Here is a 25569-nt window from a genome sequence, read left to right on the forward strand (position 1 = left end):
GGGGCCGTCCGGACTCCTTGTCAGTGGTCTTGGCAGTGATTTCCTAGATACAACAGCAAAAGCACAAGCAACAGAAGCAGAAACTACAGAAGTGGGACGACATCAAAGTCGAAAGCTCCTACACGGTAAAACAATCAACAAAATGAAAAAGCAACACTCCTCCCTACAGAATGGGGGAAATATTTGCAAATCATGTATCTGACAAGGGGTTAATATCCAAATATATAAAGAACTCTACAGCTCAACAGCAAAAAAGCTAACAACCTGATTAAAAAATGGGCAGAAGAACTGAAGAGGCAGTTTTCCAAAAAACATATGCAGATGGCCACCAGGTCGATGAAAAGGTGCTCTATATCACTAGTCACTAGGGAAATGCAAATCAAAACCCAGGGTATCTCCTCACTCCAGTTATAATGCTACCATCAAAAAGAAAAGAGTTAAGCGTTGGTGAGGGTGTAGAAAAAAGGGAACCCTAATGAACTTCCTGTGGGAATGTAAATTGGCACAGCTACTTTGGAAGACAGGATGGCTGCTCCTCAATAAATTAAAAATAGAACTACCATATGGTCCAAAAATTCCACTTCTGGGTATATATTCAAAGAAATGGAAAATCAGGATCTTGTACAGTTTCTGCACTCCCATGTTCACTGCAGCATTACTCACAATAGCCAAGATATGGAAACAATCTTAAATGACTGTCAATGAATGAACGGATAAAAAAAGATGTGGTACATGTACACAAGAGAATATTAGTCAGCTAGCAGAAAGAAAGAAATCCTGCCATTTGCAATAACTTAGATGGACCTTGAAGGCACTATGCTAAGTGAAGTAAGTCAGACAGTGAAAGACAAAAACTGTATGATCTCACTTATATGTGGAATCTAAAAAAAGACAAACTCAAGAGATAGCAGAATGGTTGCCAGGGATTAAGGGGCGGAGAACATGAGGAGATACTGGTCAAAGGGTACAGACTTCCAGTCACAAGATTAACAAGCTTGGGGATCTAACGTGCAGTAGGGTGATTATAGCTCATCATGCTGTATTATATTCTTGAATGCTGCTAAGAGAATGGACCTGAACAGTTCTCACCACAAAAAACTTAGTAACTATGGATGGAATGAAGGTGGTACCTAACAGCACGATGGTAATCACTCTATGATTTAAAAAAGTATAAATCAACACACTGTACACCTTAAACTTACATAATTCTATGTGGCAATTATATCTCAATAAAGCTAGGAAAAGAGGGGAGGACCTAAAAGTCAAGGAAATAAAAATGAGATGGCCTTCTTCCTTTTTTCCCCTTTACTTGGTGCTCTGATTACTACATCTTTCTTCTTTTCCTTCAAAGTAACTGATTTCTCTGTTCTTTTACCTGTACCCTGCTTCCCAACATGAAATCTTTTAGAAGAATATGGTTTCATAATTTCAAATAATATTCACATACATAGTATGTTTTCTGAAACAGTTTCCCACTAGCTATTGGCACTTAATCAGAACTCAGGGACACTATGTCCATTGTCAGGAACACTGATAGCCAAAGGACCATCAATCTCACTGCTTTCTTCTCTATGAGGGGAGACGAACTGGGTTATTTTTTTTTCAGCTTGGACAATCTGCAATAAACCATTTCACTTTTGTGAATTTTGGCTAAGAGAGAAAACGTAATTAGGACAAGACAAAACTTATTAGTGCTTGACTCATATACTACTTTTTTGTATGTTTTGTATCTTATTCTTCTTTATGGAACACTCCTCCCTCCTCCACGTGATTCTGATGAGCTATCAACCATGAGGCCTAAAATTACTCACAAGAATAAATATACGACTTACATACAGGTCCATCAGAACATCGCCTTTCCTTCTAGCCCACTCCAGGACACGGCCTGTGGCTAATTCAGGCTAATCAAAGCCATTCTTGGGGTTCTCAGGGACAGTGAGACAGGAGGGGCAAGCCTTCTTGGAGACTGCTATTTAGAAGGAAGATACAAATCTAGTGCCTCAACTTTAATCTGACTTGAGTTTCTATTACTTGTTACCAAGTCTTATTTTATTACAGTACCAGAAAACTACAGTTATAGAGGTGCCTGGGTGGCTTAGTTGGTTAAAGTCAGACTTTGCCTCAGGTCATGATCTCGCAGCTCCTGAATTTGAGTCCCGAGTCGGGCTCTGTGCTGACAGCTCAGAGCCTGGAGCCTGCTTTTTATTCAGTGTCTCCCTCTCTCTCTCCGCCCCTTCTCAACTCACACTCTGTCTCTGTTTCAAAAATAAACATGAAAAAAATTAAAAAATTACAGTTATAAATACTTTCATTCCTTTCTTGTATTTTTTTTTCCTGCATTAGGTTGTTTTCTACAAAGCAGAATCCTAGATTTTTAAAATACAACACAATAGGCTAACCTCTAGGGAATCCTCATTGAGTTCTGCTATGGTATTCTAAATTAATAAAGAAAAGAGGCTTAGGTTTCAAAATGAGTCCCACAAGCCTAACCAAAAGGTAATTATCAAGAAAATTCCAGGGGCACCTGGATGGCTCAGGTGGTTAAGCATCTGACTTCAGCTCAGGTCATGATCTCACAGTTTGTGAGTTCGAGCCCCACGATAGGCTCTGTGCTGACAGCTGAGCCTGGAGCCTGCTTTGGATTGTTGGTCTCCCTCTCTCTCTGCCCATTCCCCACTCATGCTCTATCTCTCTCAAAAATAAATAAACATTAAAAAATTAAAAAAAAAAAAAGGAAATTCCAGAAACTTGTTTTCTCTATAAATGCAGTACAATGTGATGGAAAGAATATGAGCTCTGATGTCAGATCTCAGATTAAATACTGTCTCAACCACTCAACAGTCATGTAAACTATACAGCATTTTGAAACATGTTTCCTCATGTATAATATGAAGATAATACTCATAGGGTGAGATAAGTAAGTAAGAGATCACCTTATGTGTCATAGGTGCTCAATTAAGGTCTCCTGCCTCCAACTCTTCCTAAACTCAACTTGGTGGTACATTTTGCTTCTTAGTAACAGAAAAGTTAATTTTTATGGGACATTTACCATGTGTCAGATACTATCATAACTATTATAATGTCTATCAACTCAATCCTCAGAGAACTCAATAAGGTAGACATTATTATTATCCACCTTTTCCTAGTTGAGGCACAGAAGCATTAAGCAACCTGCCCAAAGTGTTCCCTACTCAGTAAATCTCATAGAGGGCTTGAACCTGCTATAAGCTTGGCTCCAAGGCCTGTACTTTTAGTCACTACACTATGATGCCTTTATTAGTGAATATAACCACACTAATGCTATAAACTACCCACAAATTACGGTTGATATAGTCAAGCCACTGATTTTAGATGATCAAAATAAATTAAATCTTGATAATTAACTATGGGAGGGACTAGAAAAAGAAATTGGAGAAAACAAATGGCTAAAGGCCAAGCTTAGGGCATAATGGGGCCTGCATTTATTTACTCAATAGTTTACTGAGTACTATTAAAGGACAGGTACTAATCTAAACACTGAGAATGTTCCAGTCAAGAAGACAGACTAGTCTCTGCTCAGATGGAGCAGATGATAAGGTGAATAAGTATCAAGCAGTGATGAGTACTAGAGATCAGGAGGTCTGCAAATGCCTCTCTGAGGGGGAATATGCGAGTGAAGAAGTGAATGACAAGAAGCCCACCCTGGAAAGATTAGGGCGAAGTGTATTCCAGGAGAAGAGACAGCTAGTGCCAACTCCCAAGGTAGGAGTGGCCTAAACATGTTTAGGAAATGGAAAGAGACCAGTGTGGCGAACTCGGGACAGGAAACGCGGGCTGGGGTAGACATGCAAAGCTCTCAGCCCCAGCGGATGCTATTTCTATTGCAGTGGATAGCAAGGGTGCAAATCAGGAGGTTGGAAGGATCTGATTTACATCTTTTAAGATTCCTCGGTTGCTCTGTGGAAGCAGACTAAGGGGGCAATGTGGAGGCAGCAGTCCAGGTGGAAGGTGCGGACTGTGGTCAGGGAGGTACTCGCAGAGACGGAGGGCAGTGGCCTGTGTCAGGCTTGTTGTTATGGACCACCTTAGTCAGTAGGGTGTCTTCTCTCCTTGAGACAACAGGGAACAACTTGACAGATTGTCTGATTTAGAGTCCTTGTCTTAAGAGTTGGCAGCAGTTGAAAATAAGTGAATATTTGGGAAGAGAAAGAGTAGCTTAGCTTTAGAGTAGACTGCATCCTTTTAGAAGAGCTGAAGGGAAGCCCAATCAGGGACAAGGGGAAAAGGTGGATATTTCTCTGAAGTGTAAGATTCTCTGTTTACCAGTGTGAATCTGACATGGGCCCAGAGTCACTAATCCTAGAAGGCCAACATGGAAGGGATCCCAGAGGTCATTCAGTGCAAACCAGTACTTCCTAGTTGTGTGAACCTGAATAAGTATTTACAACTTCTCTGAATTCGCTTTCCTGATGTGTAAAATTACAATAATAAAACTAGCTCTGTATAGGGTCGTTGTGAGGGCAGAGTGACAGGGTACATGTTAAAGAGCCCAGCACAGTGCAGGGGGTTATTTCTTTTCTTCTACAAATGAGCTCTGACTTGCCTTTTTCTTATCTGAAGGCCTTCAGTTAGGTTTCTGAGTCACACAGTAATGTGGATGAACAACAGGCTAAAACTTCAGGATCCCCTAAATTCCATTCTTTTCTCCAGGTCACCTGTCCTTTGTGGTGGGGCTGAGCTGATGAGAAGTTCACCTGGGTTAGAATGTGGGGAGCTGGTTTGGACCCACTGTCCTCCCCTCCCCAGGGTCAACACAAAGCATGCAACCAGGCTGGCCAGCCTTGTCCACGCCCGTCGTCACAGTCATTTCCACCTGAACTGCTGTCCTTCTCTTGCCTGATATGCCATCTACTCCTCTACTTAGCCATTTCATCCTTCTCTCTCAGAGTCTCACCAAAGGTCAGTTAAGTCATTCCTAAAGGCTGCTGAGCCTCACTGATTTCTTCTTCCACTAAACTTCTACAAAGTTATAACGTGTGTTTGGTCTGTTAGCCCTTAATCTTATACCCTTCATGGTCTGTTGTTGCTCCACGTGCCCTGGTCTTATCATGCCCATCATGATGTAAGCTCCTTGAGGAACAGTTTACATTTCATCTGTATCCTCAAGAGAATGTGGCAAGAAGGAGTGCACCATCTATGAGCAAAAAATACTTGTGGATCAATTAAGTGGCTGGCCCTTGAGCGATCTTCCTTCTAGACGTTAGTAAAAGGTTAACTAAAATAACCTGAGCATCAAGGACAGGGGCTCCATCTGCCAATCTCTGCCCCTGGAAATCAAAGGTGTCACAAAAATAGCAGGTGTGCAGAACACTGGGACAGAAAGTTTGATGCCTAAGAATACACTTTTGTTATTTAGACAACTGTCTTAACTCTTCCCTCACTGAGTGGTAAGAGGCAGCATTTCTCAGTTCATTACTTTGGCTGCTTTATTGCTACTTCTCACAGAGCTGCCTATTTATTCATTATTAGCAGAGTCTGGATGACTAAAGTGACCACTTTTTAATCGTGGCGCCCCTCTCCTATATGACATCACCTTACCATCTCCTCAGTCAAAAATTACCTACCAATGTAATGGAAGTGCCATCTTGTTATTTGTAAGGCATATATATTTAGTCATTCAGATAATCAAATACATTTTTCATATATATTTGGTCTTCATCCACAGTTTCTGAGTCTGCTAAAACCCTTGAAATTCCCCATGTGTTGAACAGAGATAAAGGTATCTTTGGTTCTAACAAATAATGTGACTTTTGGATACCACGCAAGGGCAGGGCTGTTGCCAGGAGGACCAACCATGTGATTAGAGGGTTGGACTTCCAGGATACCCCCCAACTCCTTAAGGGAGAGGGGCTGGAGACTTACTCAAACAGTGGCCAATGGCTTGGTCAACATAACTATGCAATGAAGCCATAGTCATAAAAACCCAAGTGGATGGCATTCAGAGAGCTTCCAAGTTGGTGAACATGTAGAGATGTGGGGAAAGTGGTGCCCCTAGAGAGGGCATAGAAGCTCTAAGCCCTTTCCCCAGACCTTGTCCTATGTATCTCTTCACGTGGCTGTTGATTTGTTATCTTTTACCATATCCTTTAATAAACTGGTACGTAAGTGTTTTCCTGAGTTCTGTGAGCCACTCTAACACATAAAAAGAACCTAAGAAAGAGGTAGTTGGAACCTCCAATCTGTAGCTGGTGGTCAGAAGCACAGGTAATAGCCTGGGGCTTATGACTAGTGTCTAAAGTAGGGGGAAAGGGGGTAGTCTTATTGGCCTAAGTCTTTAGCCTGTGGAATCTGATGCTATCTCTGGGCCAAGTAGACAGTGTCAGAACTGAGCTGTATTCTTAAGGACACCCTACTGGTGCTGGAGAATTGCCTAGTATTGGGGCGGGGGTAGGGAACTCCACCCCCCTGACCCCACATTGGATTTGGGTCCAGGAATCCAAAAGGAGGGCATATAATGCCACCTCTATTAGGACTCCTATTAATCTAGATCTTTTCAGGGGTGCCTGGGTGGCTCAGTCAGTTAAGCATCTGGCTTCGGCTCAGGTCATGATCTCATGGTTCGTAGGTTTGAGCCCTGCATCGGGCTCCGTGCTAACAGCTAGCTCAGAGCCTGGAGCCTGCTTCAGATTCTGTATCTCCCTCTCTCTCGGACCCTCCCCTGCTCGTGCTGTCTCTGTCTCTCAAAAATAAATAAAAAACATTAAAAAAATTTTTTAAATCTAGATCTTTTCATTCCTTTAGAATCAGTAAGACTGCCTTTCATGAAGTTCCTTCAGCATTCCATAAGAATGAGTGTAGTAGTCATCAATGTCTTTAAAGAGTTTTAAAGAGCTTTCAAATGGAAGGCATGCCAGCCTGCCTCTATCAGGCTTTATTAATTGTTTACATAATTCTCCACCTTCTGCTCCATTAAGGTCTTTCCATTAATAAAAACAACAAATGTTACAAAAGGCCAGGGCTCAAACACTATAGTAAATTCGCTTTAGATCTTGTGGTACAGCTTTCAATTCCTCAGAGAAATGCTGATGCTAGAGAGGTGGGAATAATTCAGTCATCCTCAGGAAGCAAAAGTCTCAGAACCAGGGGGCATGAGATCTAGTTTCAATTTACTGTTATTGACCTGAAGCAAGAAATAGGACTTCCATAGGCCTGTCATTTCCCCCCCTCTCTAAAGTAAAGACAAAAAAGAAATCTTACTCTCTTTGAATCCTTTTTATCTTAAGATCCCACGCTGAGGTAAGAAAGCAAGATGTCTGTGAAGCCAGGGAAGTGATTTACATCAACACATGCCATTCTCATTACCGTCATTACTGAGTAATGCTATGCTACAGCCTGGTGACTTTAGGGAAATATTTATAAGAAAGAGTCTTAGAGAAAAAACAAAGAGTAGAGGGAGATGGATGGGAAGGGTTAGGAGAGGCAGAAAAAAATGTGTATATAAGAATGCAGTAAGAGGCCCTAAGATCAGCTCACGTGGAAAAAAGTGCCCCTAAGCTCAGTTTCTAAGTATGGCCTCAGGTGCAAATAGACTCACCATCCTCGATGTCATAGGCGTAAGCAGAGAGGCGCAGGGTGGTGGCGCAGTACTCGCATTTGAAGCAGCTCCGATGGAAGAACTTGCCCTCAGCACTCAGCCTCTCCATCACGTAGACCCGCTTCTGGCAGAAATAGCACGTGTCACTGCCTCCTAAGTTCTGTGGGAACTCCTTCTTTATTGAGCCCTGTAAATGGGGGACGGTGGAAAGTACATCAGAGCCAACACTTCCCAGGCTCACCTCCTGGAGGTCCACGACCCTCTCCATAGGTGAAACTAACCCTCACTAAGCGATTTTGTTTTGAGACTAAGATTACTCACTTTGCTACCGGCTCTCCCAAAGAACAATGGCACTACTGCAGTGACTGTCACCCATGCCCTCCACACAGCAATTGGCAGGAGTTGGGCTTTGAATTGATGTTAATCAACAACTAAGAGGAATCCCCAGTTGATTTTACAGAATTTCATAATAAACCAAATTATTTTGACAGAATTCTGTTTTGAAGGTAGCATAAAAATTCCTACTCAGAGTTCACATGGTTCTCTCCTGGACTCACTTTTAGAGATACTAAGTATGTTTTTCCACACAGCAATTCTAAACAATCAGTCAGTCCTAGAAATTCAGTTATCAACTTCAGACAACCTAAAAAAAGTTACCGCACGGCATATATTAGCTATACGTGTTACTACGCTACTTAGGACAAACCAGGGTTATTTACCACAGCTGTGCTATATCTAGACAGACAGTGTCCTTAATACATCTCTTACCAGTTCCTTCTTGTCTAGAAGGGTTTTGGGCTGTTCTTTCCTTTGAAGCTGATTGGCTATCTGCTCAGCCAATGAGCTCACTCCGCCCGTGTACATCTTTATATACTTCTATTGGTTGGAGATTATAAAATGACCAGAATGATGGGAAATGAGAAGGAAAAAAATAAATAAATTAAGAAGACAGGGGAAAAAAATCTTTGAAAGGTATAAAATGAATACAAGGTGCAGCAGCAAACCATGCCAACACAGTGCCCACAAGCAGGGAAACTTGGTGGTCAGAAAAACAGGTGACAACGTCCACACAGAGGTGTCAGCACAGGTAAGAATAATGTCTGCAGGAATAATTAAATTCAGCAAGGGAGAACTTAAGTCTTTCATATATTTTCGGAGTATATAATTCAGGGAGGCGGGAAGACAGGATGGATACAAATACAGAACAGAGTTGAGAAGGGCCTCTATCCCAGTGACTCCAATTACATATAAAGAATTCAAGAGGAGTAACTCCCACTCAGGACAGTACATGTCCAGATTAACAGCATGTTTCAAGTTGGGTCTAGGCGAGGGCTTGGGAAGTTATTTCTTCATTTAGAAAACAACTAAGCTCGGGGTGCCTGGTGGCTCAGTCAGTTAAGTGTCTGACTTTGGCTCAGGTCATGATCTCACAGTTCGTGAGTTTGAGCCCTGTGTCAGGCTCTGTGCTGACAGCTTGTAGCCTGGAGCCTGCTTTGGATTCTGTCTCCCTCTCTCTCTGTCCCTCCCCCACTTGTACTCTGCCTCTTTCTCTCTCTCAAAAATAAGTAAATATAAAAAACATTAAAAAAAAAAAGAAACTAAGCTTACACTTGCAAAGCTGACTCTCCATTTGGGTAAAAAATGCCAACAGCCTAGTATTACTCGTGATGATCACCTTCCTCCTATTAATGCTTCACTTATAATTCTGGTCATATGCATCAGGTATTTCTGAGCTTTATCTGGAAGAATCCTTATAAGTCCATTCTCCCCATTGATATATATGTGTTCTACCCAGACTAAGGCAAAAGTGCTCTAGACAGGGCTGGATTTTTTTTTTAACATTTATTTATTTCTGAGAGACAGAGACAGATCATGAGCAGGGGAGGAGCAGAGAGAGAGAGGGACACGGAGAATCGGAAACAGACTCCAGACTCTGAGCTGCCAGCACAGAGCCTGATGCGGGGTTCAAACCCACGAACTATGAGATCATGACCTGAGCTAAAGTTGGATGTTCAACTGATTGAGCCACCCAGGCGCCCCTGGGCTGGATCTTAAACACAGCTGCGGGAGACTAACACCTGGAGCCATGCAGACAAGTTGCTTAGTTTAGTCTTGGGAAGTTGGGAAGTCAGGAAGTCTTGGGAAGTTTCTAGTACGGGAGGGATTATTTTTTCACAGGTTGAAAAAAGAAAAGGAAAAAACATCCAACCAATTCAGTCCTCTTTCTAGCAATGTTGAAGAAGTTAGCAAGCAAAACTACAAAGTTTCTATTATAATCCTTCCTGCTAGGCAGCCTAGCTTGAGCCTGTCCCCAGAGAATGAGGTCAAAGTCTTGCTGGCAGTCCGTTAGAGACTCCCAAGGTCACCCTTCCATGTGGAGATGGCCAGGACACCTACTGTACACAACTCTCCTCTCATAAACTGTGTGGAATAAGAGAGCTGCGGGCCGAGTTTGGGGAGCCCTAAACTTCCGACTGAGAAACACACCGGAAGCAGCTGTCTTAGGGATGTCCACCACCCCGTCAGGAAGTGGTTTGAATGGACAACACACAAAGCCAGGTGTGAGAGAATTGCTGGCCTGAGCAATAGCATGCCCTGCGCTGGGCAGAGGCAGACAAGAGAAATGCTCTGGGGGGAAACTAGCTCTATGTGAACACGAGAATAACAGTACAAATGCGCAAACAATTCTCCACGGTTCAGCTGGAATTGAGGAGTCAATTCTACTTTTCCACTTAAAATAAGGAGATTTCCAAGGATTGGTGCCATCTGTTCATTAACTCCACAGCTTATACCCATTAATGGTTGATAAAAAACAAGTGGCTCTAAGATCTAAGCCTTCTTTAGATCAGAGCTATTAGGGAAGCTCCTGGAACAGACCGACATCAGGCAGAGCTGAGCAGGTCACTTAACAGCTGACACCAAGGGTGCAGAAAGTAAGTGAGGGTGTAGACCAGATGCCACCCCTAAGGCCGGGACCGGCAAGCTCTGGATCCTCACTGCTCTGCCAGGACCCCTCCCTCCCACCAGAAACTGCCATCCTCAGCAAATACAGCCCAGGGCTGCCTGCGTGCAAAGGCATTTGTCACATTCAGTTGTCAGCGATGCGGTAATACTGACAAGCATCCCCTCAAGAGAGGTGGAAAATCAAGTTCTGTTTTTTCTGGCATGAATAGCAGGTGGTATCCTTCTCCCCGCTCGTAAGAAACAGTCCAAATGTGGCAATTGCTGGACTTACACTTTTGCCACCACACATGCGTATGCTTCCACACACATACCACACAGACTGCTTGAGAACAGGAAACAGAAAGGGCAAAAGGATCTGCCAACCTCTCTCTAAACTACTCTACAGCTGGATCAGTTCCACTGTAGGAAAGAGCAGGGTTCATTCCTCAAGTGATTACAATTCAAGAGGTACCCATAATACCGCATATTCACCACTCAAGAGATTTAATTACACTATTCACATACATATCCATACGAAGACATTTGGAATTTAAAGTTAGTAGCTAAAAAATGTTTATTACTTTATATAGTTGAATTATAATAGCAGTGGGTTTACTTTGACAGAATTTGATGCAATGAAAGCTAACAGCCTCTTTAACTCTGGCGTATGCCTACAGATCTCACATGCAAAACAGACAGACAGACAGACAGACAGACACACACGCACACGCACACACGCACGTGCGCAGATTCCCACAGAAGACAGGACAAAGTTAACAGCTCTGCAACCTCCCTCCGGCCCAATGACATTTGCGTAGGTGAACTGAGAGGCTGCAGAGGAAAGAGCTTTGCCAAGTCCCAGACTAAGCTACCTGTCGGAGAGAGTCAGAGGAGGGAGAGGCGGGGCGGTTGGAGGAGCGAAGACTAAGAGAAAGCTCCCACTGGTCAACAAAAAATCGACGAGAAGGTTCAGGCTCTGGCTACAAAATACAAGATGGAGAAAAAAAAAAATCAAAGGAAATGTTAAATAAAAAGTTACACACTGACCTGAATGTAAGGAATTTGGGAGTTTTAGACCTTTACCTAAATCATAAATGCAGTACAGAGACTTTCTTAGTTCCCAAAAGCATGAATGGCTCATGCGAGGCTTCCATTTTACTTTCAGCTCTCTCACCCCTGCTTCATGCTTACTGTGACGCACACTCTGGAACATGGTCACTGTGGTCGAGAGCCATCTCTGAAAGCCTTGTCTTCTCTTGCTTGGTGAGGCCAGGGGCTGTGTCCTGCTCACACACCCACTCTATGCGCTCTGTAGAGCCCCTCACCGGCTTGAGCTGGGTACCACCTCATCACTCCGCTGGCCTTACAACAGCAAACAACAGCGAAAGCAAATCCAGAATGAAGCTTACTCCTTCTCCCTAAAGGCCAGGAATGTGGCTCTGCCTCTTCCTATTGTTAGCGCTCACAGAAACTCTGCCTGCCAAGGAGCCAGCCAAATCCCAGCAATGATCAGGAGAAAAGATCCCAAGTCCTCTGCAGACTGCATGCAGCATGTGTCGCAAAAGTAAGCCGGGATCTTCCTCGGTGGTGGGCATGCAGCCAGGAACTGTCCAGTCCCCAGAGAGGGAGGTGGGGGCTGAGAGCTCTGAAAGCTGCCAGGTTCTGGGTGAATACTTGTAGGGTGGAGGGAAGTACTACTGTCATGGAGGGAGAAGCCCTTTGCCCCTCTAGCTCCAAGGAGATCCATCACGCCCCCAGTTCAGCCCGCCCACTAAATTCACAGCTTTAAGCGGTGACAATGTGGAGTGTCACTACCCCTGCTCCAAATGCTCAGCCAGCTCACTGGCCCTCAGCTCAGCACTTGGGGCAGGCTCAGAGACACAGCCCCAAGGGGGAGATCTTGGTAGAAGAGAATCATCCACCAGAGAGAAACAAGAGAGAAGGCAACTCTCCAAGGGTTGGCAAAACAGTGAAGCTAATGGGAAAACTGGGGTTGGGGGTTGGTGGGAGTGGGTGAGTGTACAGGTCAAGAGTGCGGAATAGGGGACAGAAAATCCTGTAAGAGAACACGTTCAGTAACGCTTAAAAGTATCTAGACAGGAACCCTGCGGTGAAGAATCTGGAAACCAATCCACTGGGAAAATGAAAGAAAATTCCCTGCAAACCTTCTTGCTGCCTGAGCTCAAAATCCTACCTTTCTTCTGGGGTATTATAGCCCTAGACTTTTGGTAGTTTCTCCCTGCCCATCTCTCCTTTTATTTTACACACTACCCTCTATTCTTCTTCGTTAGGCAGTTACGTTAAAAAATCATCAGGGCCTCACTATGTATTCCCTGAAATGTAGGGCTTGCCCTTCTCTGTGAAAATGCCTACTTTTCTTTTTGAGAGGACTACAACCTGGGAAGAAGGACAAAGAGGCTGGGCACACAGTGCTCGTGGGAGGAAGCAGCCCTGACAGAAGGGAAGAGAGCAGAGCTGGGCTGTGCGACGAGGTGAAAAGGGCACCCTCCTTCCACTTCGGCCCCGGTCTCTTCTCCCCAAGCCAGCACCGGTCCACGCATGGCCCTGGCAGGACAGATCACCCGCTTCTCGCTTGGCCACAGGGTGTAAGAACAGAGCACTAGCTTCCTTCACTGTGACCGTACTTCTCAGTGAGCAAAGGCAGAAAGAGAAGTTAAAAAAAAAAAAAAAGGCCCATATGAAATTAACAGTGACAGAGGATTCTTCACTCTTGCTGCAGAGCTTAACTCAGTCGGGGATCGGGTTTAAGGATAAAAATGACAACCAAAAGTTTCATAAAATAAGTAGGCTTTTAAAAATGGGCATCTCTGCTATTCAAATTATATGATGGCCAGGTGTAATCAGTAGTTCCCCCTTCAGTTTTTCAGAAGACACGAGCTAAAGTTTTTCATTACACACTCCTATCTTGTCACCATCTTCCTTCCCCTCCATCGGCTCGTCATACTTGAAAAATCCCCACACCAGTAAGAGCTTTGGCGCTCTCGTTATTTCTACCTCAAGATCCCCGAATGTCCAAAGATGTAAGCAAATGCCACCTGCTGACTGATCTCAATGCTGGGCAGATGAATGCTCTCCTGTGAATGCTATTTACATGGGTCAACACTGTTAGCAACAAGAATTCTTGCTCTTGGCTGAGTGACAGGAGTGTGCACAAAGCAAGGGGAGAGGGACCATCCCCACCTTCCCTCGGCCCCACCACCAGAGCGTGCCCCGTCCGTTTGGCTCTCAGCGTCCCATGCCATGACTCATGCTGTTTTACCCTCTCATGGTGGGAACTCTGCTTGCCACGGCTGTCAGCATCAAGATCCCTGTACGTCTGTTGGCAACAAAGTAGAGACTTAAGCTCCATCCAGATGTTCTATGTGGACCTACTAAGTGACAGTGCCAGATATTAAGAATTCATTTCAACACACATCCCCTGCCCCTGACAGAGCCCCACCCCAGGAAACCCACAATCCCATCTATATCAAATCTCACGACCCCAGGACAACTTTCTGTCCAACACTCTGTCCATCTGGCTTCCAGTGAGGTCACACACAAATAAAGAACTATGGTTAGTACAGAAGTGGAACAAACATATTTCTTTTCACACAGTGGCACAAGATCAGAGGCATTAAATGGAAGGTTTAAAACGAGAAACTGGTTAGGAGAGTGAAGCTTTCCACAACAAGATATTAGAAAGGAAAGGTGGGGAGATGGAAATTGGCTGGAACAAATGGTCGTTAAACAGTCCAGAGGAAACTCCAGGATGGGGAGTGGTCCCTGAATAGGAATGTGAAGCCAAAGCATCATTGATTAAAGGGAGAAGCGGAAAACAATGGGAAGCATTTTCAGTCAACAGACAGGAATATGTACACGACAGGCCTGGAAATCCTAAGACAGGCATATGGCTGCCTCTACTGACTTGAGGAAACTACTATCAGCTCTTGTATGGGAAAAGGGAAGGCCACTCTTACCACTCTTTGGATTACTGGTGAGGAGTCAGCCTATGGCCTTGTACTGGTGGAAGAACTAATCCAAAGCCTCCGATGTGGCCCATGAACATGTGGTCTCCATAGGCAGGATGAAGCCGGAGCCTGGGTTCCAGAGTCACACCACCCAGATTCAATTCCTGGCTCCATTAATTATTGTGTGAACTTGTACAAAGTACTCAGCCTCCCTACCCTATGCCTCCGTCTCATCTGTAACATGGAGATGATAATAGTACCTGCCATAGGGTTATTGTGAGAACTGATGCTGATAACCCGTCAAGAACTGAGAATGCCACCTGGACCCAAGTGTTCGTTATTATGTCGTGGTAAGGTATAGGGTAATTACTAAATCTAAAATGGCTCAGTTCTTAGCCCAGGGACACAGGGCCGGTCTTTAACAATCAGACACCTTACTCAGGGGCCCCTTTTAAATAGGCCACCTTAGTTGAGAAAATGTCTTTCCATAGATCCTGCCTTTAAAATTAATATTTTATTTTATTTCACAGGAGTGCCCTACAAAGGTCAATTTATATTCTATAAATATACTTTATGAAAGCATGCTTATCATCCTTTTTAATCATGTCTGTGGTTAGCTGGTCTATAAAGCATTTTCAAATGGTCTGCCTGGAGTGTGAGGACGGTAGATGGGAAGGACAGGTGTTTGCTGGCACAAGTGGGAAAAGTGCGAGGCAGGGCTCTCAAAATCAGAAGGAACCAAACTCATATAGTGAGGCCCTATAAAAAGCTTCCAAAAGCCCATCCTAATTATATCTCCTTGTGCAGCAAGACGAAAGTGGCTGCTTTAAATGAGGTCATATAAAAATGTGTTGCTCCCCAGGGCTTTTTGGACCTTGTATCTGTGACAAATATAGTTTAAATTTTAGGCTGTGCTTGCACAGTTGTCCTCCTATGATGTGGGACTAGATTAAACCAGGGTTTGAATATATGAAGTGCTATCCTGAGGTCTCATTGGGAATTGTTCATCTGTAGCAATAAAGGTGCTTCTGCTACAAATGGTCTTTCTGTTCCTTGTTATTTCTGGAAAGAAAAGTCCTGATTTGGATTCTTCCCTAGCCACCTACACAGGCAGGCAGGAAGACACAGACAAGGACCACGGAGCATGCAGAGAAGATCACCTGCTGGCTGCCAGGCGCCCGACAGGGAGGTGGAGTAGGGGGAGGAGAGAGTGTGATCACTTTTTTGGGGCAGGTCCGGGAACGCTCCTTTTCCCGTCGCTTTTACACCAACAGACACAAACAGAGAGAACATTGGTGAAACAGGTGCCACATTTAGGCTGGTTCTGGAAGGGCATCTGCCAAGACCATTCCTCCCTGGTCCCTCTACCCTCAACAGCAATCACTGTGTGGCCGGGGCGGGGTGGGGGGGGGACAGCTTATCGAGTTGATTGTCGGCCTCCGGGTCACACTTCTGCTGTTTGTTAAGTGCAGACCACATGGGTAATCACCGTAGCTGGCCTTGGGGTCAGAACTTGCAGTGTAACACTTTCTAAATGCCAGGGATCAAGGGTATCTTCTTTGTGAGTTTCATCAGGGAAGTTGAAGACAGAAGAAATGGCTTAGATGTTACATAGAGAGAAAGGGCACACAGGCCATCACAAGGGGGGGGGAGGAGACTGTCTCCTACGGGCTCAGTCCCCTCTCCACCCACCAGCAGCAAAGCCGCACTCTCCACAGAGGCTCACCCAAGACAACACTGCCATGGCTCCCCCCTTCTCAGTCCCCTCACTCACGCTCAAAAGGTTCTGGAAAACTACCAAGGAAACACAAGAAAGTACAGGAAGCAGAATATAAAACTTAAACATCTTCCACTAACCGAATACATATCCATGGATTATTTCCCCATGTTGCCCCTCTCCACTGTGGTCCCTTCCCGTGAATCTCTGAATTAGAGAACTCTTCAGTCCTTAAGGAACAATTACTTCTTTCTAGGCCAGAGGAATCCTCCTTTTCCTCCTGCCCAGAATGGCCACGGGGGTGGGGGGGTGGCAGCACGCAGGTGAAGTATGGGAGGGAGGAGGGAGCCGCTGGATTGTGAGGTTGTGAGGCCAGGGGAATGAGACCCACTGTTTGTTCCAACTTCACATGACAATTTACTTCCAAACCAAGGCTGGTTGCCTGCAGGATGCATTTCTGAGATCAAAAGGTAGAAGGGTGGGGAGGGAAGGGCCAAAATGTTTACACGGAAAGGTAAAAAACAGAAGTCCCTGGCAAGCAAAATTGTTATTCATTTCCCCTCTTCCATACCACGACCTAAGTGAAAACTGATCCTTGCGTCAACTCAGCCACCATTGGCTGTGCTTGCCACACCCTCTTGCCTCAATCCAAACCTCTTCAAGAAAAACAAAAAGTGAGTCATGATAAGGTACTGCCAGTCAGCCCCTCGTTCCTAAAGGGAGAGAAGAAGAGCCACAGACAGGATGAGTCAGAAGCAGAAGGGCACTGGAGCGCACCACTGGAGTCCCCCTGTTCCCATGTTTCTGGAGCATGTGGCACTGCCTGCCAATGTTCTCTTTTGGAGATAAATTTACAAAGGCAAGACTCATGATGCCACCCCTGATTTAGAGTTGAGAAAAAGTTACATGTGAGTTAGTTTTTTCACGGCCAAGTAAATACATTGTTCCCAACTCAAGAACAGTGATCTAACAGGATTTTCATTGCTTATGATTTTTCACTTACCAAGATCTACCCAGATGCCCTTTCCACTGCAGTCTGTCTGATGCCCACTCCAGAGAACCCAGGTTTGGCTTCAATGGCTCTATTCTGTGGCCGGCAGAGCCTAGCAACATTCTACTTCATGGACTGTAATACTTTATTACCCAGATGACAACCTAGCTATATGTCTCCATGTTGCACCCCACACAAGGTTAGAGGTCACCAGATGCTTCACAAAAAGGGGAAACACAAACAGGCTCACAAACATCAAGCTCTTGATGCTCCTTTGGTACAGTTCCATCAGGTGATGAGCTCGTGTGCCAGTCTTCACCGGGACAGAGGACTCTGCTGAGCCACGCTCCTTGGGTCACACTTAATACCCCGAGACCTCCCAGCAAGCCAACCCAAAGCTGCTCTGGGCACACACCTTTTAAAGTCATCTGTTCATCCATCTACATGTGTTACTATGGACTTTCCTTCCCTTTTGCTCCTCAGACAACCTTTCTGGACACTGTCAGAATCTAGAGTTTGGGGGAATCTAGTTTAGAGTTCACTTTACCTTTTAGCAGAGCCTCAACAAAAAATTACCTCTCAAATCATACAACCACGTAGACTTCAAGGCAAAGGGTTCAGAAAATAAAATTGAATTTCTAATAAACTTTGTTTTCTGGAAGACCTCCCCTAGGCATAGAGAAAGAAGCAGTTGGGGTCTGTTGTGAGTCTGGACATTGCTCCCTAGCTTCCATCTCAGACTCACGGGCCCTGCCTTTAATGTGGCATATTATTAAAAAAGAGGTTAGAAAGGAAACTTTTGCCCTGAATATAATTCAAATAAAACCCACTTGCCACTCCCCAGCACCTCCCAGCAATAGCTGGCACTCTGCAGCACAAGAGAACCTGAGGTTCAGCTCACCTGACCTCTCAGAATCTTAGTACTAAATGATACCAAACCATAAGACAGAGAATCCAGGCTGCATTCACTAGACCAGGAACTTGCACAACTGTGACTTGGGAGAAAATACAGTAGAGGCTCCAATCTTTCAATGGGCTTCCTATTATCAGCCAGCTGCTACCCCCCTACCCCCTTCTTTCTGCCCTATTGTATAACTGCTTACAAGTAGCTTTCTAGGAGATTCTATAAAAACTTTGTTGAAAAATTTCAAAGAGTATTTTAAATGGAGGCAAAACACCAAGAAAATGCCCACGATCATCTGTGTCAAGGGCCTAAAACAAATAAACATCATAGTTTGAGACTATTTCTTGGCTAACAGTTTCCTATTTAACATGAAAGGCTTCACTGCTCCAATGCTCAGCCTCGCTAAATTCAGGATTCTCCCTCCACTGGGTACAAGGACACATGTAAACGAAATGTCAACTTGGGACAAATGGTAAAACCAGAGAAGCTAAGATACCGAAATTACTTCCCACATAGCGTTAGCAACAAGTTTCAACACCAAATTAACCACCTACCCTTTTAAGTGATCTCTCAAATCCCAAAGAGTTAAACAAATCATGCAATACAATCAGTATGGTCAGTTAAACTTTCCCCCCCAGCTGCTACTCAAGAGTACATAAGCTTCCTGCATTTGGGAGCTAGTATTCTAAAGTTAGGAGGCCTCACCCATGGCTGGCTCAGAGGGAGAGGTGGGGTTGGAAGCCCAGGGAAGCAGCACCCATTCTTGTCCCTGAGCGGCTCCTTTACCTGTTTCCACTGGGGGATGGGAGCAGGGCGACCCTGCTCAGGTAGGCAGCAGGACGGCTGGCTGACCCCACGCTCTTGTGTCGGCTGTGACACACAGGCCAAGTATGGGCGGGGGACAGGACATGGAGACAAAACAAAATAAAATACATTAAGGTAGGAGAAGACACAAAAAAGATACTCATGCACGGTAGAGAGACACACACCTATGAGCTGGGAGTTGGGGGAGGCACAGAATTAATCCTTAGAAAGTTACACTTATAACGAAAACAAGATACCCCACCCCCACAAACCAAAAGCAAAGGCAAAAAGGGAAAAAAAGAGGAAATCCGAGGCTGCAATTTTCATTATCCTCTTCCCTAGCTCAAAGCTCTGAGCCTAAACTACTAATTCAGGTTTGAAAAACGAATCTTTCTACTCAAAATGAGGAAAACAACCTTCCCTGAAGGGCAAACTTCCTCTCACGGAGAGCGTTCCAGCCTTCCAGAGAAGGGGCAGAGCCTGCAGTTGCCAGAGCTCTCGGGCAACCTCAGACTTTTACCAGTGAGTATGATCATCTTCGCTATGAGCCACAACACGCATGATTGGAATGTGAAGATTAACAAACAACGGCTAAATGTGAGAAGTTAATTATGGCCAGACTCCAAGCAAAGTTAGTAGCCCCCTCAGCCCTGGTCCACTGGAACAATGGCTGATATGTATGGAAAAGATGAAGAAAGAGAGTAAAAGAATACAAGGAGTGTGCTCCCTTTCCTCTGGATGTTGTCTCAGGTCATTAGGGAGTTTTACAAGAAATGTTCTGTGTAAACCTCAGAATCCCTGCACCTCCTGTTGTAAGAATTTTCGTGACTTTCAGACTAGCAAGAGGAGAGACAAGACATAACGAAGATATCTCAAGTCAAATGCTCCTGTCTAGCACTCTCTGGTTTGACTTCTGGGAATGCAAGTTAGTCTCCACGACGACCCTAAAATGTTCATAACTCTTGGCCTAGCTCGAGGATAGCCTAGGAAAACCATCTGCAACACTCAAAAGAAGATCTATCACAAGGATGTTTACTACCTCTGTGCTTTATCATGAAAAATAAGAAACAATGAAAACATCCGACATCAGAGGAAAGGTTAAGAAAAGCATGGCACACACACATTTTAAATGCTTGTAGAGCTTAGAACAACATGGGAATATGCCCAAAGTTATGTGAACAATGCAGAACAGGAAGTGTATATTAAGAATAACCTCAACTATGGAAACAAAAATGCACTGAAAAAAGTCTAGAAAACACCAACAAAATGTTAACAGAATTACAGGTGCCTTGATTACCTTTATTATAGTTTTCTGCATTTTCCTCAATAAGCATCTACCTCTTTATAGTTCAAATATGTCTGCATGTATGTGGACATATAAAAACATGTATAGACAGATATAGAAATTTAAAACTCCTCCTCTGATTTTTTGGTCACAGATACCTCAGACCTGAACGGTGAGGATAAAGCAGTGCTGAAAGCACACAAGGAGCTTATAAAATACTTTTCTCTGCCGCAGCCAGACAAGGGGAAAACCAGACACCAGTCCTGAGTGCATGAATGCTCGGCTTGATGTGGAGCCTGAGACACACCCCACCCCATTCCACTTGACTGCGAATATCCCTCCACCCTATGCGGCCAGACCAAGCATGTGTGGGTGAGCTGTACCTGGGGCTTACCTGTCTCCTCATGCCAGTGGACTGCGGAGGTGCATTCTCTTCAAATTTGGCCAGCAGCTGGGTTGCCATGTATTTCACTTTGTTCTGGTTGCCAAGGGCCACATCCATCCTCCTGTCTGTCAGAGTGCTCACCAGGGTGGGCCTTCCTCCTCTGTAGCCCCGGGGTGCTTCCTCCTGATACACATCGACACCCAAAACCCCGCCTCTGTTAGAGAAGGCCCCTCCACGAATGCCCTTCCCTCAAAGAAGTGTGGCCAGTGCCCGGCATGGCAGCTGGTGTTTTTGCTTTAGGTGAAGCTTAACAGCTTCCCTTAAGGCTCTAACCTCAAGATGACTTTGGTGCATGGGGCAGTATAAACAGGTACTCGGACTTCTGCTGGTATTGCTCTATCTCAGAAAAGTCACTGCCCTCTGCCAAATGTGTAATTCTAAAGGGACAGGAAAGCACCAGGGCACATGTGTGTTTGTTCCCCTGGATGCTCTCCAAAACATTAAACAAAGGCAGAAGCCCACTGAAAAGGCATCTGCCCACAGAAATGCTCATTAAAAATGAATATGAAAAGATCTAGCAAAACCAAATTGGAAATTAAGGATTTAAGCCAAAAAGGGCAATTCAGTACGGTCGTTCTAACAAATCCCAGATAATTCTCACCTCTTCCGACTGACTGGTCTTTCTCCTCTTTCCAGCACCATCCAAGTCCTTTTCCTTTTTATCCTGTATCAAGAGAGGAGGGATACTGCATTATCCTACTGTACCTTGCCTTCAGGTTCGCAGCAGGTCAAAAACCTCTTCCATTTACCTTGGGAGAACGCTTCCGAGAGATGGTCTGCCCAAGTTTGCTTAGGAAGGAGATGGGAGATTTGGTGCTAGCTATAAGGACTGCTTTCTCCTCAGCGTTCAGGTCCAAGGCATCTGTGAACAGGAAGCAAGGTTTGAGGACAGCCCTGGAGGGGGCTTCAAGAATACTGACCAGGACTAACTCCTTGCAGCTGCCTCACAGAACCTCAGAAAACTCTAAAGGTTCACCTGCTCTGACAAAAGCAAGAACTCAGCAGGAAATTCCACAAAGGAAATGCACACTTAGGTCTGGATGTTGAGCTTTCTCTTTTCCATCCATGTAAACGGAACCAACTCTTTCTTCTAATCCGCTTTGGTCACAAAACCTTCCACTTTTGCTCCTCAAAAGTTGAAATCTGCCTATGATGGTTAGTTACAACAGACTGCTAAAGCCTCACATTGGTGATAAAAATTTCAAGGTGGAGGAAGACAGGGAGGAAGGGTATGTGGCTCAGGGTCACTGGTTTTACTTATGCAGTTAGCTACACATAAAGGCAAGGCTCTCCCTAGATAGGTATACTGATCTTAGAGTGTGGATTTCTGTTGTAAGAACTGCATATTTAATCGGAAAAGGCCACAGACATCTCTAGGAGTATGTGGACTGGAAGACATTGGAGAATCACCAACTTTCTAATGTTTTATTAGTAACACTAGTAATTTTCTAAATAACCGAAATCAATTATATACTGCAGATATTTGTTAAGTCCTTCTGTCTGCCAAACATTCTCCTTAGCATATCACAATTGTATACTATACACACATAAAATCCAGTTTGCTGATGGGAAAACTGAGGCACAGGGAAATTTAGTAACTTGCCTACGGTCAAACAGGTAGAAGTACTGGTAAATAAGCCCAGGCCGGGTACATGGTCAACACTCTAAAGCATTACACTACACTTACTCTAAGGGACAATAAATGACAACGGGGACGTTTTTTGTAGTACAATACTCTGGTAGACTGAGGCAGCAGGCTAAGGGCTAAACAAAGACTTTGGAAAGACTAAAAGGTAGGAGAAGAGAAAGAAGCCACAGAAGCAATAGTTATAGAAGAAAGAGAATGAGGCAAACAAGTATAGGACCACAGAAGCTAATGAGCAGAGAGAACTTCAAGAAAAAGGGCATCATTCCACAGTTCTGAATAATGCAGAAAAGCCAAATGCACGACAGATGCAAAATAAGAAAAGAATAGAGGTTTGGTGACTGTTCATGAAAGTGAGAACAGTTTTGGCACAGCAGTAAAAACAGAAGCTGGGTTGCAAAGTGTTACAAAGTTTAGACCTTAGGAGGTTGAGGCCATAAGTATAAACCACTTCTTCAAAAAGGCTGGTTCTTTTTTTTCTTTTTACATTTATTTATTTTTGAGAGACAGAGAGAGACAGAGCATGAACAGGGGAGGGGCACAGAGAGAAAGAGACAGAATCTGAAGCAGGCTCCAGGCTCCAAGCTAGTGGTCAGCACAGAGCCTGACAGGTGGCTCGAACCCACAAGCCGTGAGACCTGAGCCGAAGTCGGAAGCTCAACCAACTGAGCCAACCAAGCACCCCCAAAAAGGCTGGTTCTGAAAGGGTCTGAGAAAGTAGTACAGTCAGGGAAAACATTTTACATCAGAATGATTTTTGCTTATTTATAGATTTAGCAAGAAAGATATGGGAAAAGAAAAAATGGCTGAGAACACACTAGCAGAGAAGGGAAAAATAATGGAGTTATGTTCCAGGGACTTATCTGGAAAGTCAACCAGTAATAACAGAGTAAGTGCAGGTTTGCTTTTAGTGGCACTGATGAAGGACATGGTTAGAAGGAAAAACAGAAAAGTGAGGCAACAGCAGAGAAGAAATGGAAGACCTCCATACCAGTGCCTGCCAGCCCTTACCACTGGAGGGGAGGGAGTCCTTGAACATCTCATAGAACTGAGTCAGGTACATCACCATAGATAGCTTGTCAGGCTCCCCCACCGAGGCCATTTCTTTGCCTGTCATGATGGGAGAAATGCCCAGTTCCTTCTCAGCAATATCAAAAGCCAGCTGGTTATTCTTCTCCACATTTTGCTCATCCAAAGAGTCAAAATCTCTAAAACCAGATGAAAAAAACATATTAAGAAGGTTTGCCTGTCCTCATACCAGAAAACACAGCATCAATGGAGTCATCACCATTTCTTAGTCTTTTAGCTAAAATCCAGGTTGCAACCTGAAAGCCAACCTGTTTATCTCACCTGTTAGTCTCCTTTTAACTAAGAAAATGCAAATCACCCTCAAGGAGAAGAAATGATTAAAAACCTACCAAGAAAGGAAAAGAGAGTGGAAAAGTTGAAGAAATACTCTTCATGTTTCCAGTAACATAAATTCATACTAAAAGGTAAGCTCAAGAATAGGAACTATCTTTAATATGTATTCTCTTGTATGTTGTATATCATCTGTATATATTAAACTAATGCTCAATAATGATACAAGTCCTATTTGGATCAGACTGCTTCTAAATGCCTAGGATTGGGGCGCCAGGGTGGCTCAGTCGGTTGAGCATCTGACTTCGGCTCAGGTCATGATCCCACAGTTGGTGGGTTCGAGCCCCGCGTCGGGCTCTGTGCTGACAGCTAGCTCAGAGCCTGGAGCCTGCTTCGGATTCTGTGTCTCCCTCACTCTCTGACCCTCCTCTGCTCAAGCTGTCTCTCTCTGTCTCTCAAAAATAAATAAAAAACAGAAAAAAAAAATTTTTTTTAAGGCCTAGGATTATCACTTGCTGTGTCATTTGGACCAAACAAGCTATTGGTCTACTTACTCAACTCTGGTAAATCTTACTCAGTCTTCTACTTGAAGGGAAATTCCAAAACCTTCCTCAAAAAAAGATTTTTCCACCGCTGGATTTCCTGAGTTTTCCCAAGTATTTAGATTAACCAACACCTCCCACTGGGTTTCAAGCTTCTTGACATTCAATCAAGTAAAGACTGATAGCATTCTTTTTTAAGACGTGATTTCAGATCAACGGGGCAGGCCTTACTTTGTGTTAACCTACTACTGACTGCCAAAGCAAGGTTTTCATTTTTCTAAATGCCTTCTCTCTATAGATTAAGCCTGTTAAACCATGGAGGCCTCATCCTGAATGAAGTCATTGTAGTCTAAATAGTGCCAAGTTACCTACTCATTGCTTTGTGTTCTGTTACAAGGAAATTCCCTGGACCTTCTGGAGGCAGCTTTTGGTTTGTTCTAACAGGAATGTGTACCCTCCCTTTACCATCCCCCTCCACCTCACCTGCTAGGTTCCCTTCAGTTACTTTTGCTTCCATTTCCTTTTCTTCCATGCCTTCCCTTTGTTTTTTTTTTAATTTTTTTAATGTTTTATTTATTTTTTGATACAGAGAGAGACAGAGCATGAGAGGAGGAGGGGCAGAGAGAGAGAAGGAGACACAGACATGGAAGCAGGCTCCAGACTCTAAGCTAGCTGTCAGCACAGAGCCTGATGGGAGGCTCGAACCCACAAACGTGAGATCTGACTTGTTCCGAAGTCGGAGGCTTAACTGACTGAGCCACTAGGCGCTCCATGCCTTCCCTTTGGAAGAGAACTGATTCACCTGGACCTTATAAAGCTTTCTGTATCATTCATCACAGTCCTTCTCAAGCCAGTCTTTCTTCCTCGCCCACCCTTTGTTGGTGGGAATGAAAAAGCCCTACTTTCACTTACCATTTACCAACCTCTACATTAGCTAAGGGATAGGAATACTAGAGGTCACTTAAGTTTATCCAAGCAAATAAGAAACCTCCTTTCCTAAACCACACTACATAAGGCTGTTTTTACTAGCTCTTGACTCATTAATTTACAACCTACTAAAAAACAGAAACTATGTTTTTTAGGTTTCCTTAAGCAAAGGTTCCTTAAAACAAAGCAAATGCACAAATTTGGGCCCTAATGATAAAAGGACAGGCAGCCAAAATTATTTGACACACTCTGCTTCTGTTTTTGGATCTTCTTGTTTGGCTTCCATGGTAACAAATGCCTGTGGGGGAAATCTGAGTGCACCGGTCACTGCAATTGACTTAGGGTCATCCTATTGTACTGATTCTGCATTTAGGTGAGTAAAGAATGGCCAAAAGAGAAGATGTTACTGACATAAGTGGGTAAGGTGGCCTGAATCTTGTGGGCTGGACAGAGTATGTTTGTAAAA

At 44.2% G+C, this 25569-nt stretch overlaps 1 protein-coding gene across 3 annotated transcripts in view; it reads right to left on the bottom strand.

Annotated features, from left to right (window-relative positions):
- Positions 1–25569, bottom strand: part of MICAL3 (microtubule associated monooxygenase, calponin and LIM domain containing 3) — a 215421-nt gene that overhangs the window by 76633 nt on the left and 113219 nt on the right. For all 3 annotated transcript variants that reach the window (XM_029953118.1, XM_029953117.1, XM_029953116.1), the window contains exons 13-22: positions 23287–23483; positions 21380–21492; positions 21232–21294; positions 20580–20753; positions 18883–18966; positions 15645–15743; positions 13797–13853; positions 11389–11496; positions 8342–8449; positions 7574–7760 (exon numbers count right to left, since the gene is read on the bottom strand). In XM_029953118.1, the coding sequence (XP_029808978.1) occupies positions 7574–7760; positions 8342–8449; positions 11389–11496; positions 13797–13853; positions 15645–15743; positions 18883–18966; positions 20580–20753; positions 21232–21294; positions 21380–21492; positions 23287–23483 (1190 nt within the window). The remainder of the gene's footprint in view (positions 1–7573; positions 7761–8341; positions 8450–11388; positions 11497–13796; positions 13854–15644; positions 15744–18882; positions 18967–20579; positions 20754–21231; positions 21295–21379; positions 21493–23286; positions 23484–25569) is intronic.

The sequence above is a fragment of the Suricata suricatta genome, chromosome 10, assembly GCF_006229205.1.
Source record: "Suricata suricatta isolate VVHF042 chromosome 10, meerkat_22Aug2017_6uvM2_HiC, whole genome shotgun sequence".
In the NCBI taxonomy this organism is placed as follows: domain Eukaryota; kingdom Metazoa; phylum Chordata; class Mammalia; order Carnivora; family Herpestidae; genus Suricata; species Suricata suricatta.